General features: G+C 45.8%; 1 protein-coding gene across 1 annotated transcript in view; it reads left to right on the top strand.

The window, feature by feature from the left end:
- The window catches only part of PRKCE (protein kinase C epsilon), a 473,728-nt gene that overhangs the window by 167,308 nt on the left and 292,093 nt on the right, over positions 1-14,327 (top strand). Inside the window, exon 2 of the mRNA XM_040993202.1 lies at positions 7,969-8,032. Within this exon, the coding sequence (XP_040849136.1) occupies positions 7,969-8,032 (64 nt within the window). The remainder of the gene's footprint in view (positions 1-7,968; positions 8,033-14,327) is intronic.

Here is a 14,327-nt window from a genome sequence, read left to right on the forward strand (position 1 = left end):
CTGGGACCGTTTCTGGGCCTGTTAAAAGGAGGAAGCAGGTGTTTAGTTGAGCTGCCTCCAAGGGTGGCCTGTTAAGAGCTCATACCTGTAATATAGGCCCAGCCAATAGCAGTGCCACGAGGGGTTGGTGGCTGCCTCTGTGTTGGCTGCTGGTAACAGGTAGACAGCAAACATGCCAGCTGGGGTTGAGTTCTTTCGTGAAGGTGTGCCTGGTGACATATGCCAGCTGCATTGTGGGAGACTAAAAAGGACTTTTAATTGTTTTTAAAAAGATATTGTATTTTGTAGCAGGTTAATTCAAGATATAATTGTTCAACTCCAGTGGCTCCCAAGGGTTCTTGGGAGAGAATTAGCCCTCTCCCCGTTTCTGATCTCTTCTTGGAGTGACCACCTCCTGGGGCAGTTCCTATGTCCTGTTAACACTCCTAGAAATCACTTGTATGGAGCAAGTATGTGTGCGTATGCCCATGTGCACACTCACCTGTTTTACTCACATGACAGTGTAGTACGATTAACATGTTGTGTCTGGCATTTTCTTCTTCTTCTGAGTATGTCCTGTTAATAATTTTATACCAATGATTTTAGTTTTTACTTAGGGCTTACATATAATGTAGTCCAGTTGAGTAGAGCTATCCCTATTTACGTGTATTTCAGTCATTAAAAGGTTGTTGGGGTTGGTGTTGTGCTGCAGAGGGTTAAGTTGTAGCTTGAGACCCTGGCAGCCCATATAAGCACCAGTTCAAGTCCTGGTTGCTCTACTCCCAATCCAGCTTCCTGCTAATGTGGCTGGGAAGGCATAGATGGACCAAATATTTGGGCCCTTGTCAACCATGTGAGAGATTCCAACATAGAGTTCTGGACTTGGGGAATCAGCCTGGCTCAGCCCTGGCCATTGGGAGTAAACCAGAGGATGTAAGATCTCTCTTAATCTCTCGCCCCTCTTTCTTTTCAAATAAATTAACTATTTCTTTAAAGAAATGTTTTAGAACACTGGGCCTAATGATTTTGTTCTAAACGATGGCAGATTTAAATATGTCTGCAGACTTTTGAGCCTACATGCTGGGTGTGTTTTTCTTGCCACGATTGTATTTTGATCTCAGAAGGCAGAGGAAGAAGTCTCAGCTGTGTGCCTGTGAGTGTGTTTGCACGCGTGGGTAGGTGTGTGAATGTGTCGCCCACACGGGGAGGTGGGTGTACGTTATGTTGGGTGACAGATGTGCTCCTGAAAAACTCTGAATGAATGCTTTTATTTTTAAAACTGAAATCTGAGATGTGAGCTGCTCTGAGGGTGGGAAGACAAAGTGTTATTTAAAGGAGGTGTGTGGAGGAGCCTTTATGTGAGAGGAGGATCTAGTTTTTTTTTTTTCCTTTCCTCTTCTTGGAAACTATTCCATTGAAGTGTGATTGACATAAAATTCAGTGTCCTACCAAATGCACACTTTGTTGCCCTCACTACCCTTTAGGTAAGGTGAGTTCTCTTCATCCGCCTCATTAAAGTCCCCAGCGTCACTTGGTATCCGCTGGTTCCCTTCACCTCTTATGAGATTGCTGGTTGCTCTTTGTCACGCTTTGTTAGTTTTGCTTGTTCTAGAGCACTAGAACATTCTAGGACATCCTATGAGTGGAGTCACAGGTTATTGCTTGGTTTAGTGATCCATTCACTTTTATTGCTGAATCACATCTTATTCTATAAATTTGGCCTGGTTTGATTATTCATTTACTGGTTACTGTACATTTGGGTTATTTCCAATGTGGGTCTGTAAGGGATGAAGCTGCTGTGCACACTGGTGTGTGGGTTGATGACTTCCCAAGGAAACATCTCCATGATTGAGCCATGCTGATGGAAGTTTTAAGAACACTATTGAAGTAGCTTGAAATAAGGCCATTTATTCATTGAACCAAAACATCCAAATGTGCACTAAGTCCCTGCCATACACTGACCACACAGGACACTGCCCCACAGAGATGGGCACCAGAGGCTGCATCAGATCTCGGCACTGCAAGAGGAGGTATTAAAAAAAGAAGTTATCTTTCTCTGCTCTGATCTGATGAGAGAAAGTGCTGTTGTAGGCCAGCTTACAGCATAATCCTGAATATGATCTCGTGTGTACCCTCTGTCTCTGACTAGTCAGTGCTGTCTACTAGCAGACTAGATAACAACTTCCTCCTCAAACGAAGCACCTTTACCTTAATTAGCTGTTCAAAAACACCCAGCAGCTGCTGAAGCCTCCCTGGCCCGCTATCATGCCTCCATACTGCAAGTGCTCCAAATGCTGGAGCAGCCTGGGTATCTCCTGCTCTTACAGCTTGAGCCAGGTGGCTTTGGGGACCAGAGTGTGCTTTTGGGAAGCCTGGGCAGCCATGAAGCAGCTATGAGACTCAGGCAGCAGACCTGCTTGGAGAGAGAATTCTGAATCTTCTCTCCTGTTGCTTCCCCTGCTGCTTCACTAGATCATTTAGGACACGAGTGGTGCAAACCCTTTGTCCTCCTTAATCTCTCTGGATTCATCATTTTCTCCACTCCCACCCCCTCCCTACCTTTTGCCTTTCTCTGAGCTCTTATTGCCTGATAAGTGCTGGAAAGGGAAGTGAAACTCCAACTGGGCAGGTGCAGCCTTTGTGGGCGGTCCTGAGGAAACATTTGCTCATCAGTCTCAGGTGAAAGTTGAACCCGTGGTTAGGAGGCAGCTTTGAATGTCTGGCCTGCTTTCGCTTAACCTGGTCACTCATACAACCAGGACATGCAGCAGCCTGTGGATCCCTGGCACTGATAGTAACACAGAAGCAGGGAACTCTTCTGAATTTGCTCTCCAGGGTGTCACAGTTCCCCCTGTGCGCATGGAGTGTGGTGGAAGGAATACTGGACTAAGCTGTGAGTTTGACTCTGTCAGGTACCTGTGGGCTGCCCAGCACTAGGCCATGGATGGGCAGGGCCAAGGTCTGTATCTTGGAGGCGTGTAATTGTGTACCTACTCTTGTGTACTATGCCATGTATTGGCCACTTAGTTTCCTTGCCCCTGGTCTTGTATACTATACTTTGGAAAGGCCTTGTATGGGAAGCCCATCATGCCTGAACAGGGCAGTTAGACAAAAGGGAGGAAGGGAAAGGCACCTAGTAGGGGGCCCTGGGGGTGCTGTGTTGAACTAGACATTCAGAGCACCTGGCAGACCTGAGTGGGGTCCCCTGCTGAAAGCCCGCCGTACCCCAGGCTTTTCTTTTTATCTGGGAATCAGGGATATTAAATGCACTCTTCTCCCTTCCCTTCTCTTCTGAGTGTCTCAGGCCTTCTAATGTCTGGCAGTATAGCCTACCTTATTCCTGGTGTCCTTCGAGTTGGGACAGTACTCTTGTTCGCTATTTATTTATTTAAGAAAGAGAAAGAGAGAGAGAGAGAGATTGGTCCCATGTGCAGGTTCTTTTTCCCAAATACCCTTAGTTGTCTGGATTGGGCCAAGTCCAAAATTGAGAGCCAGGAACTCAATCCAGGTCTCCCATGTGAGGCAGGAACCTAGTCCCTTGCATCATCACCAGTACCTCCCAGGGTCTGCATTATCAGGAAGACAGGACAGGAGCTGGAGGTGAGGATTGGACCCGGGCACTCTGACAGGAGGTATGCGTATCTTCACTGCTAGCCAAAAGGTCTGTCCCTTTGGTACTTAATTTATTGTCCGCAGCAACACTATAAAGTCGTTAGATGTCCTAGGACAACTTGTAACACAAGTTATTATCAGCTGAGGCACAAAATGCCTTTTTTGTTTGAGCAAGGAAGGTTTTAGAAAGAACACTTGACTAAGAAGCAGAAGATTGGAGACTTGGATTTTGAAAATCGATAACATCAACAAAAATTCTTTTGTGCCAGGCACCGTGGTAAGCGCTTTATATAGATGATCTCATCAACTTCACACCAGCCAAAATGACTCCCAGGCTGATAACCTGCATTGCTCTGGCAGATAGTTGCTTGCTCCAGGCCATGTAGCCAGTACGTTCCCAAATACTTAGTGTGTCCTAAGGGTCAGGTATGCATGAGTGTCTTCAGCAATTTTTCTGAACCCATTTCACAGTTGAGGAGGCTGAGACTGAAGGCTGTGTTTGTCTTCCCCCATCTTCTGGGGTTTCCTTTTGCCCTTATGTGGAGGGCTAGTCAAAGGCCTCTTGGCTGGAAAGGACCTCACAATCCAATGAAACAGAATGAGGACCTGGGAAGATTGTCAAGTCAGGCTCTGTTGTCCAAGGAGACTTGAGATACTGGGTTGCATCTGGGACAGCTGTGAGGCATGTGGAGCTCAAGGGAAAGGGCACAGAACTAACTCTGGGAATGGGCAGCTGAGACAGCAAGCCCACCCTTTTAGTTTTGCCAGCTGCCTGGGGCTGATGCTCACTGACAGCCCGCAGGGTTATGCACAGCTCGGTACCCACACTACCGAGTGGAGTCATAAGCAGAATTTGTGATTCAACTCATTTGGCCGTGAAGTAGTTCCATGTCCCCCACCCCCCGGAACCCTTTATGTACAGCCGTCTGCGACATTGAAATCCCACTACCTTTGCTGGATTCACAGAGCCTCCTGTCTTGGCTGGCAGGCACCCAGCCAGAGCTCTGCGGCGATCTGCCCAGGCAGGCTGCAAAGCTCTTTGTTGCTCTGGGCGTGTTTAACAGCTTAATTTCTGTGTTTCTCTGGGAAATGCAGTTGCCCGGTTCTGAGACAGCAGTGGGTGCTCAAATGGTTTCTGATTGCTATCTTGAATGTTAATATCCTAATACATTTTATCGTCGATGACCTGTCCGCCCAGCCCCAAGCTCTCGCTCCCCTGCTGCAGAGATAGGCTTGCTGCCTGGCTTGGATAGGCCTCGCTGCCTGGCTCATTCCCTTGCTGTCTTCCTCCTGCTTTTCACAGATAGCATTGTACTCGGCCAGTGAAGTCCGCAGTCGTGGGAAATCTTTGACTTGGAGGCTATGAGGAAGCGTTTCATTTTGCCAGCGGGGTTTTGTAGGGATGATCTAATCTCTAAAAGGCATACGTGATTTAAATTCCATGCTTTGGGGGCAAGAGGGCCCCTGATAGTTTTGAACTTTGGCAGGGATGGGATTCTGGTTTGGCTCTGTTCAGTAGAGCCAACTCTTGGCTTTCCTGCTTTTAATTGCTTGCAGGGCTGGGTCAGACTTGTGGTGTGGGCCAGTCCTAGAGTGGAAAGCTCTGGAGAGCATTTTTTTTTTAAATCCAGAAATTTAAAATCATGGACTCTAGAGGCAGAAGGGATAAGGAGAGTCATGTCATGGAGTGAGCCACTTGTTACTTGGTTCCTGTCTGTTTTCCAAACTTAAGATTCCCAAACTTGGGGGGGGGGTGAGGGGAGAGGCTCCTCTGGGGTCCTGGGGAGCAATGCAGGTCTGATCCCTGTACCCCATCTCCTGAGTGCTGATGGAGACCCTGCGTATCTTCCAGTGGCCTTCCCTGGGAGGCACCAAAGATGCCTTTTGAGGGAAACCTTATGTGCCCGGCCCTTAAAGGCTGAGTCTAGACATGAAGTGGCGCTCACTCATTAGTGGCTCTAGAAGTGGGGTCATATGTTGAGGGAGATGCTGGAAGGGGCTGGAGAGCTTTGGTCCTCCTGGAAGTGTCTTTGCCATCTAAGGAGTGTGTGATGCTTATAATGGCACTCCCTCATCATCCTCTTCCTCCCTGCTAGTTTGTAGTGCTATTTTAGCATGGATCACTTGCTTGCCTTTCTTCTTGGGGGACCAAGCTGCACTTGGAGGGGTGAGTGATCCCGGAATAGTTTCTGAAAGTTCTGCACATGACACCTTCTCCCACCTCCACAAATCTGTGTTGAATGCTTCCTGGCTTGTAAAAAGTGAGCCAAGAGTCCAGATTTAAATGTGGTTTGTATAGTAGGAGAATGAGAATCGTGGACAGTATGGTATGTACAGCTGAGTAGATGCCATGGGTATGACTTATCTTGTATGCTCTGGAAATATGGGAGCAGGGCAAGCATCCCAAAGAAGAGTCCTTCCAAAGAAGAGGTTGTAACTAACCTTGGCCTTGAAGGAGGCTGTGTCCACCAGACTGACTCTTCACAAGTGTTAGTTGTTAAATGTGTGTCTGTCTGTTCTTTGCTGGGGACAAGGGAAAAGGACCTGAGAGGATGACGATCCCTGCTTTTAAGATATCCACAGGGTGCCCAGTGCAATTGCTTAGTGGCTAAAGTCCTTGCCTTGCATGCACCAGGATCCAATATGGACACATGTTCTAATCCCAGCAGCTCCGCTTCCATTCCCACAAGCTCCCTGCTTGTGGCCTGAGAAGGCAGTCCAGGATGACCCAAAGCCTTGGGACCCTATGCCCACATGGGAGACCTGGAAGAGCTCCTGGCTCCTGGGCTTCAGCTTGGCTCAGCTCTGACCATTGAGACCACTTGCGGAGTGAATCATCAGATAGAAAAGCTTCTCTGTCTCTCTTCCTCTCTATATATCTGGCTTTCCAATGAAAATAAATACATCCTTTTTAAAAGTCCGCAGTTTTCTGGGGGTGGGGGTGTGGACAAAAGCTTGTGAATTTATGAATGTTCCGTGTTGACAGCTGGAGGCAGGGAAAGCTAGCAGGGGTACTTAGTCATCCAGGATCTTGGTCAGAGAGGACACAGTTTCTGTAGAGATAGTTCGGATGCTGCACAGATGCCTCAACTTCTAGTTGCCAGAGCTGGTCTGTGAGTTTTCTACAATTGGAGAAAACAAGGCTTTCAACAGCCTGGTTCTGTAGAATTGGATTCCACTGGGCTTGCAATGGGGAGGGAGGAAGTCAGAGAGGAAAGAGGGCTAGCGTCCCGCCCAGAGCAGTGCTGGCTCTGCCTCCATCATCTGAAAAAAAAAGGTGGGGTTTTGCAGAACACTTGTGCAGGCAGCCTACAGTGTCAGTGGCAGTCCCAGCATGATGCAGGAGCCCCACATATTGCCAGCGGTGTGTAGGTTGTTTCTTGTAGCTTGAATGCCTTTTTCTCTCTTAGCACCAATTTCAAGCTCTTGAGATATTTCATCAGTTGTTTTCTGCCCCTCATCGTTAACCTTGCTTCAGTGTGGTTCTCTGTTTTTAACTTCCCTATGAGGTTGTAAACACCTTAAGAACAAGGGTGGTTTTTAATACTTCTCTTGTTCCCCTGGTAGCTGTTTGTGCAGTTCAACACACATGGGTTTCTTTAGGATAGTCTTTGCATTGAACTTTGGGCATGGTTTTCTTATCTGTTAAATCGATCACATAAGGGCTTTATGTTTTTGTTTAATTTTTGTTTAATTTGAAAGGCAGAGAGATATAGATACAGTAGATGAACAGACTTTCCATCAGCTAGTTCACTCTCCAAATGTGTGGAACAGGCGACACTGGGACAAGCTAAAGTTGAGAGCTGGGAATTCAATCTGGATTTCCTGCATGGATGGCAGTGGCTCAAGCACTTGAGCTGTCAACAGCTGCTGCCACCAAGGGTATGCATTAGCAGGAAGATGGAATAGAGAGTAGAGCTGGGCCCAGAACCCAGGCACTGTATGGCATGTGGGTGTCACAAGTTGTGTCTTTATCACACAGGATTTCTAGAACTGTGATACCATTGACATTTTGGGTTGGATGACTGTTATAGGAACTGTGCTGTGCAAGGTTTAACCATGTCCTTTGCCTCTGCCTATTGTGCGTACTCTGTCCAGTCATATTAATTAAAAATACATTTGGATGTTTATCAAGTGTCTCCTGTGGAACAAAGCTATTCTTTGCTGCTAATCGTGGGCTGTGCCTCACACTTCCCAGGACTGCAGTAGGAACACCGTAGGCAGGCTCTGGCCTCATTCCTGATTCACCTAGCATTTGATGTTGGTGAATTTCATGGAGCTGAGTCTTAAGTTGTAGCCGTTTGGGGTAGAAATGTGGGACTTTCCAGTTGCCCATATGATGCACTAACAGAATCACTGTCATTTTCTCAATTGCAGATTGATCTGGAGCCAGAAGGAAAAGTCTATGTGATCATCGATCTTTCAGGGTCATCAGGTGAAGGTAGGAGGATGTGATCTCTCGTTCTTGTTGTCTTTGTCTTCCAGGTCTCTCCCATCTCTGCTTGGCTGGGATGTATTACAGTGACATTTAATTAATTGGCAAGCCTTAAAGGAAAAGGTTATTTTGAAGATGCTTACGCCTGTGTACCAAAAGAGACTAGCCATCTGTTAACGTTGGTGAAGCAGAGGGAAGATTGGTGACTTACTAAGTGAGGCCAATAAAACAGGCGTTTTGGCATGCTGTGTGCATGGCGGACTTGGGCACAGTAGCAGCCTCTCCTGGGGACGGTGTGTGTGTGTGTGTCTGTGTGTGTGTGTTGGGCGTGGGCGGTTGGGGGGTAGAGTGCTTGGTGCACTGCAGAAAGGAAGTAAAACAGTTTGGTCTAACGGTGCTCAGAAATGAAACAGCAAAGGTGTTAAACATCAGGATCTTGCTTCTTTGGAGCTGTGTAGAAGTGCTGCTTCTCGCACAGCTCTCTATTCAGCATGAGCTGTGCTCTTAAAGAGACATTATCGGGGTGAGGGAACACCTGCTCCTCACTGGCTGGTTAGATGGTGTAAGATTTTCTCTGAGACTTGGATTTGCCTTCTCTCTTCTTAAACTGTCTTCTTTTGATCCTGCCTTTGCTCACTTAATACCTCTTAAGGATTTTTTTTTTTTGGCGGTGAGGACTGAGCAGTCAGGGTAAAAGAAGACTAGAAAATAAAACCTTGTCCAAACAGGAATAAGGTGATGGCAGGAGACTCTGGAGAAGGTTGGGAATTAGGGCTTGAAATTTAATTATTGGGACAATCTTTCCTTGCCACCCCCTCACTTTGTCTTTCTCTTTCAGTAGGAGGACCAACAGTTGGCTTTAATGGCATGGTAGAGAGGTAGGGAGACCACAGCTGGTTACTCTGGCAATGAGAAAAAACAAACAAAGAAACAAATAAAAAAAAAACCCTGGGTTTGGGAGCAGCTTCCCGAGGGGAAAGGAAGATGTACACTCTGCTCTCCTGGATGGAACATTTGAGTCTTTTATAAAATCTTCCCAGAATACGAGGATCCCAAACCCAGAATTGCAGCCTCCCATAGAATCTCTTGTTAAAGGATGTGAAGAGAGATTGTGAAAGCAAATTCAAAGGTGTTGTCAGGTAATGCACTTGAGTGTGGTGCCTGATTATTTTCACTGAGCTAATGGATCACCCACTCTCCATAGGGGGTTGGAAGAATACTAGTGCATCATACAATGCATGCCTCTTATGCCTCTTAGAACAGATTTCTGTGACTTGGTATAGGGTTAAAACTTTAAACACCCTCCCTGAATTGGTTGCTTACATTTTATGCTCTCTATTGCAATTTCCATTTTGGCATTCCCAACTCCTCTTCTCTGCTCTCAACTCTAAACAGCCGAGAATAGCATTGGTTGTAGAAGACTTGAGGATTTGAACAATATTTGGTATGAAGAACATAAGACCTACAAAAGGACCCAAGAAAAATAAAAGGAGAGCCAGTGTACCCACTACCTGGATCAGGAAATATAATCACCAAAAAGGTGCAGTCTCATAGCAGCTTCCAGCTCCACATGTGTTTCAGATGTGGCATGCTTCAGGTTTTACATGGCCTCCTGATTGTAGACACTGGTGAAACAGCTGAAGGCAAAAGGAGCCCCCATTTTCCTTCCACACTCTCTATGCAGAATGATAATTAATTGAATATGTGTTTCCTGTGCCAAGATGCAGGCAACCAGCAATGGGCTTAGATTATTCTCGTTTCTGTTGAAAAGATAAATGACTTGAAAAATTACAGAAGGCACCTCCTTTTACATTAGAGGAAAAAGAGATGGACAAATGAATGAATGAAGAAATCAGAAGCAATTGATTTTTTTTTCTTCTTGCTGCTATGGCTTATTGCATGTGAACAGCCCAAGCTATTTCCATCAGGCCAAATTCTGAGTCTCTTTTTTGTTTTGTTTTGTTTTAAATCTCTTTCATCTAAAGAAAATAGAGTTTACTTCAGAAATTCTGACACATGCCAGAGTTGGCAAGTGCTAACACATGTTGCTCTGCGGAAAGGCAGGCATCTTTTCTTTTTTTTTTTTAAAGATTTATTTTTATTATTTTTTCATTGGAAAGGCGGATATACAGAGAGAGGAGAGACAGAGAGGAAGATCTTCCGTCCGATGATTCACTCCCCAAGTGAGCGCAACGGGCCGATACTATGCCGATCCGAAGCCAGGAGCCTCTTCCGGGTCTCCCACGCGGGTGCAGGGTCCCAAAGCCTTGGGCCGTCCTCGACTGCCTTCCCAGGCCACAGGCAGGGAGCTGGAAGGGAAGCGGGGCTGCCGGGATTAGAACCGGCGCCCATATGGGATCCCGGGCGTGCTAGGCGAGGACCTTTAACCACTTGCGCCACCACGCCGGGCCCAGGCATCTTTTCATTCCATTTCTTGCTCCTCCGGTCTTGGGACCCTTTCTGTCGGTGGTGGGGAGGACTTTGAATAGTTCCTCCTGGAGGCTGATCTTGTGTTTTCTTTGAGTGGGGCAAACACTCCTGAGCCTGTACTGTAGAACTTCTGGTTCAGAAGTGGTTTGGGTTTTGGAAGGGTTGGAAGGTGAAGAGAAGTCCCTGGAAAGTGTGAAAACCCAACCCCAGCCTCCTGGCCAGTGTGGGAAATATCTGGGGTGAAGCAGGTGACAGAGCAACTCTATTGGATTTGTAGACTGTGAACATTCATACATTCTTGTTGAAGTCCCTTTCCTGAGTGAATGTAGCCGATTCTGAATTCTGTGAAAGGATGGAAAGAGAGTAGAAATAAGGCCTAACTGAAGCCTCACCACTCTCCTTGCTATCTAGCATCTCTTCAATTCCTTCTACATCAAATGCCCCAGCTTCATCAGTGGTAAAGATATATTCATGAAATCGTACAAACTAAAACACATGCAAATTCTGAGGAACTCAGGGAAAGGTGTGGGGGTGAGATAGCGTGAAAACACTGCCTTCTTCTAGGAGTGCCAACAGATTCTATCTTTTCCTGACATACTATTAGCAAGCTTGGGCGTTGACGTCTGCTAAAGTGAGAACTAATGCGATTTTTAGCTATCTAATACAATTCCAAGGCTTGCATGTCCTGTGCAGGTCACCATAATGGGATTTGACTGGTATATGCTTTTGCTAAACCAGGCAACCTAACCCCAGACACACGGGTCACATTGGATAACAGTTAAGGCCATTTCTGGTCATGGGATCTTGTCTTCATGCATAATCTGTGTAGATATATGGTGCAACTCACAGCCAAGGACTGGATAATATCTATAGTAAGTAGAAATAAATGGAATTTCTGACAGGCTTGATGCAGATATGATCAACATTATCCCAAGTAGCAAATCTCCTGGAAATATTCCAATGGGAGCGTCCAATTTCTCAGTGTTTAGTGTTTTGCTACTATCATCACAATAGTTCCTGGTAAGCAAAAGGTGACCCTGCAGGCTGGCTGTGTACTTACAACATAATCCTTCCAGGTAACAGAAGCAAAGCTAGTGGTATTGAAGTGTGAAACTGAGTGTAATGTAGTATTATTTCTTCCTTTGCTATAGCATTATTTATAATTCTCATTCTTTTTAACAAGCCAGCAATATACCATCATTCACGGGTGTCCTGGGGAGGAAGGATGAGGGCCTGACCTGGGGAGTTACAGGACCCTCCTCCCTTTCCTTTCATGCAGGTGTAGTGCTCATCCAGAGAGTTCTGCAGTCAGTCATCTTAGATCCCAAAACTAACTGACAGAAAGCACTGGAGAGTAAAATAGGGCACTGTCATGAAGGGTGTTCAGTGCTATTAAAAGTTCCTGGGGCCCACGTTGTAGTGTTACAGTAGGTTAACCTGCTGCTTGCCACATGGGCATCCCATACGGGCACCGGATCAAGTCCCAGCTATTCCAGTGTCAACTCCCTGCTAATAGCCTGGAAAATGCAGTGGAAGGTAACTCAAGTGTTTGGGCCCCTGCATCCACGTGGGAGACCTGGAGAAATTCTTGACTCCTGGCATTGGCCTGGTCTATTCCTGTCCATTGTAGCCATCTGAAGGGCTAACCTAGCAGATTGAAGATCCCTCCCTCCCTCTCTTTGTAATTCTTTCAGATTTTTAAATTCCATTGAGAATAAATTGAGATTGGAATAACTCAGGAAAATCCAAGAAAGAGGCATAGCATGGTCTGGCAAGGGAGGGATGGGCAATCTGGATTCATAAAACAGTCAAGAGGCCATGGTGAGTAGAGAACTTCATGTTGCCATTGTCAAAAGACAGATTCGAAGTTCTTATTTTAGGTATGGTTGGAAGACAGGATAAGCTAAAGAGATGCAGTGTGTGTGTCCCCAAGGAGCACACAACAAGCATGAGCATTGGGGTTGTAAGCAGAAGTGTTTGTGCTGTGCAGATAGGAAGATGAAATGCCTGAAATCTGAATCTGTGTGAGAAGTGTGAAGCAGAGCCTCTGGGTGTGACTTCACAGTCACGGCTTCTTACCCAGACGCTTAAGGAGCAGCAGTGTTCTAGGCTACATTTGGTTAAACCCAAGGTGCAGGGTGGAGTCCATCTTACAGTGCCATTGCTTATCCATTCAGAAGGACAGGCCCACATGCAGACCTTTTGTGGTGTTTGTGTGTGTGTGACACACATAAACACACATATATACGTAACCTAAAAATTCAAGCTGGAAACTTTTAGGCTTTCTCTCCTTAAGTTCTGCTCAGCCTCTTTTAAGAGAGAGAGGTAATGAGAGCCTCCGGTTCCCTGACTTTGAAGCCAGTCTCCAGCTCAAAGTGTTGACCTATCTCCCTGCAGTGAGGTACCTTAGGCAATAAGGTTCCGGCTGTGTTCATTTGAGAAGCTCCACCCACAAACTTGAATGGGCATGTCACTTCCTTCAGTAGGACCTGGAGTCTGGACAACAATAAAATAACATGGTCCAGATGTCCTGAAATGTTGCTGTTTTAATACACACTTCCCACATTACCCACCCTCCAGCATAACTACTTAATGCTGCTGTTGCTACTCAGATGTAAGGAACAGGTACCTTATTCTCCAGCTTTCTAGTCCATCCTTTCTTCTGATGGAAGGAGGCTTGTTGCTCAAATTATTCATATTGCACCAGCGAGACAAGGGAATCAGATTGAAAGCAGCGAGCATGAAGCCACCTTTAAGGAGTTCATGTCACAAAGAGACATCGTTTAAACACTTGATGAGAAATAAGCCAAGAAACCCTCATTTCCTTCCAAATTGCCTCTGGATGCACAGCAGTTCCTCTGAAATGAATCATGGGTGGTTAAAAACACCAAATGCCGACCATTAGTGGATGAGAAACAGAATTGAAGCCTGAGTGTTTGGAGAGCAGAGCTCGTTACAATCACTATGAGAGCCTCCTTCTCTGCGGTTAAGGGAGCCAAGGCAGATACTTTCTGTTGACTCGTGTGCCTGTTTTACTAATGAAGTAATTCAAGAAGCAATCATCATGTTGAAGCAGTAGAGTAAGGAGAGGGTGGGTTCATTGTAATGGACCTTGAGCAAGAAGAGGGGCTCACATTTCCTCGAAAAACCTCTAATTCTTCTTCCTGTTGTCTTTCTGTGTATTAGTTCTGCATTTGATAAAGGAGATTGGTTATGGGAAATGTTTGTTTGCAGCTCAGATCATACTTGGTCAGAGTGGCCTGTAATTCAATCATTTACTGTTGTTGATGTCCCCATGATTTGCCTTTGGAAAAAAAAAAGGTATTTGCATTCATCTAAACTAATTGAGTGAGTTGTCTTTCAGGATCAATTACTCTGTTCTCCTATCCAGTTGAAATTGGCTAGTGCTGACAGTTTTATTGATTTCCCTTATTACTTGGCTTTGTTGGAACATTCACATTTTCAAGATCAAGTGCATTCACCATATTTAATTGAGCTGCTCACACTGGGGCTTTCATCTTCCTCCTTTATTATAAACCTTTGGTGTGAGCTAGGGCAGGCGGGTGCCTGTGTGCACCTGGTAAAAATGAATGACTCTGAATTACTTATTTGGACACCTATTCATGCTAATTTTCCTTCCCTGGAAGCATCACTTATTTTCTTACCTAACAGGCCTTGGGGATGTAGGTATACTGATCCTGACCTTTATTCTCAGAAAGCTCATGCTGTGATAGAAGAAGGCAAGCAGCAGACTAGTGAGCACAATAGTGTGTTTTAGCCATTGGGTAGTTGTTGGTAGGAAGAATGTTTGGAGGAGGGCAGTGAGGAGACTCCCTCGCATTTAAGGGTCCCCCTTGAGTGGGCAGCCAAT

The sequence above is a fragment of the Ochotona curzoniae genome, unplaced genomic scaffold (assembly GCF_017591425.1).
Source record: "Ochotona curzoniae isolate NIBS_2020 unplaced genomic scaffold, NIBS_Ocur_1.0 contig_883, whole genome shotgun sequence".
Taxonomy (NCBI): Eukaryota; Metazoa; Chordata; class Mammalia; order Lagomorpha; family Ochotonidae; genus Ochotona; species Ochotona curzoniae.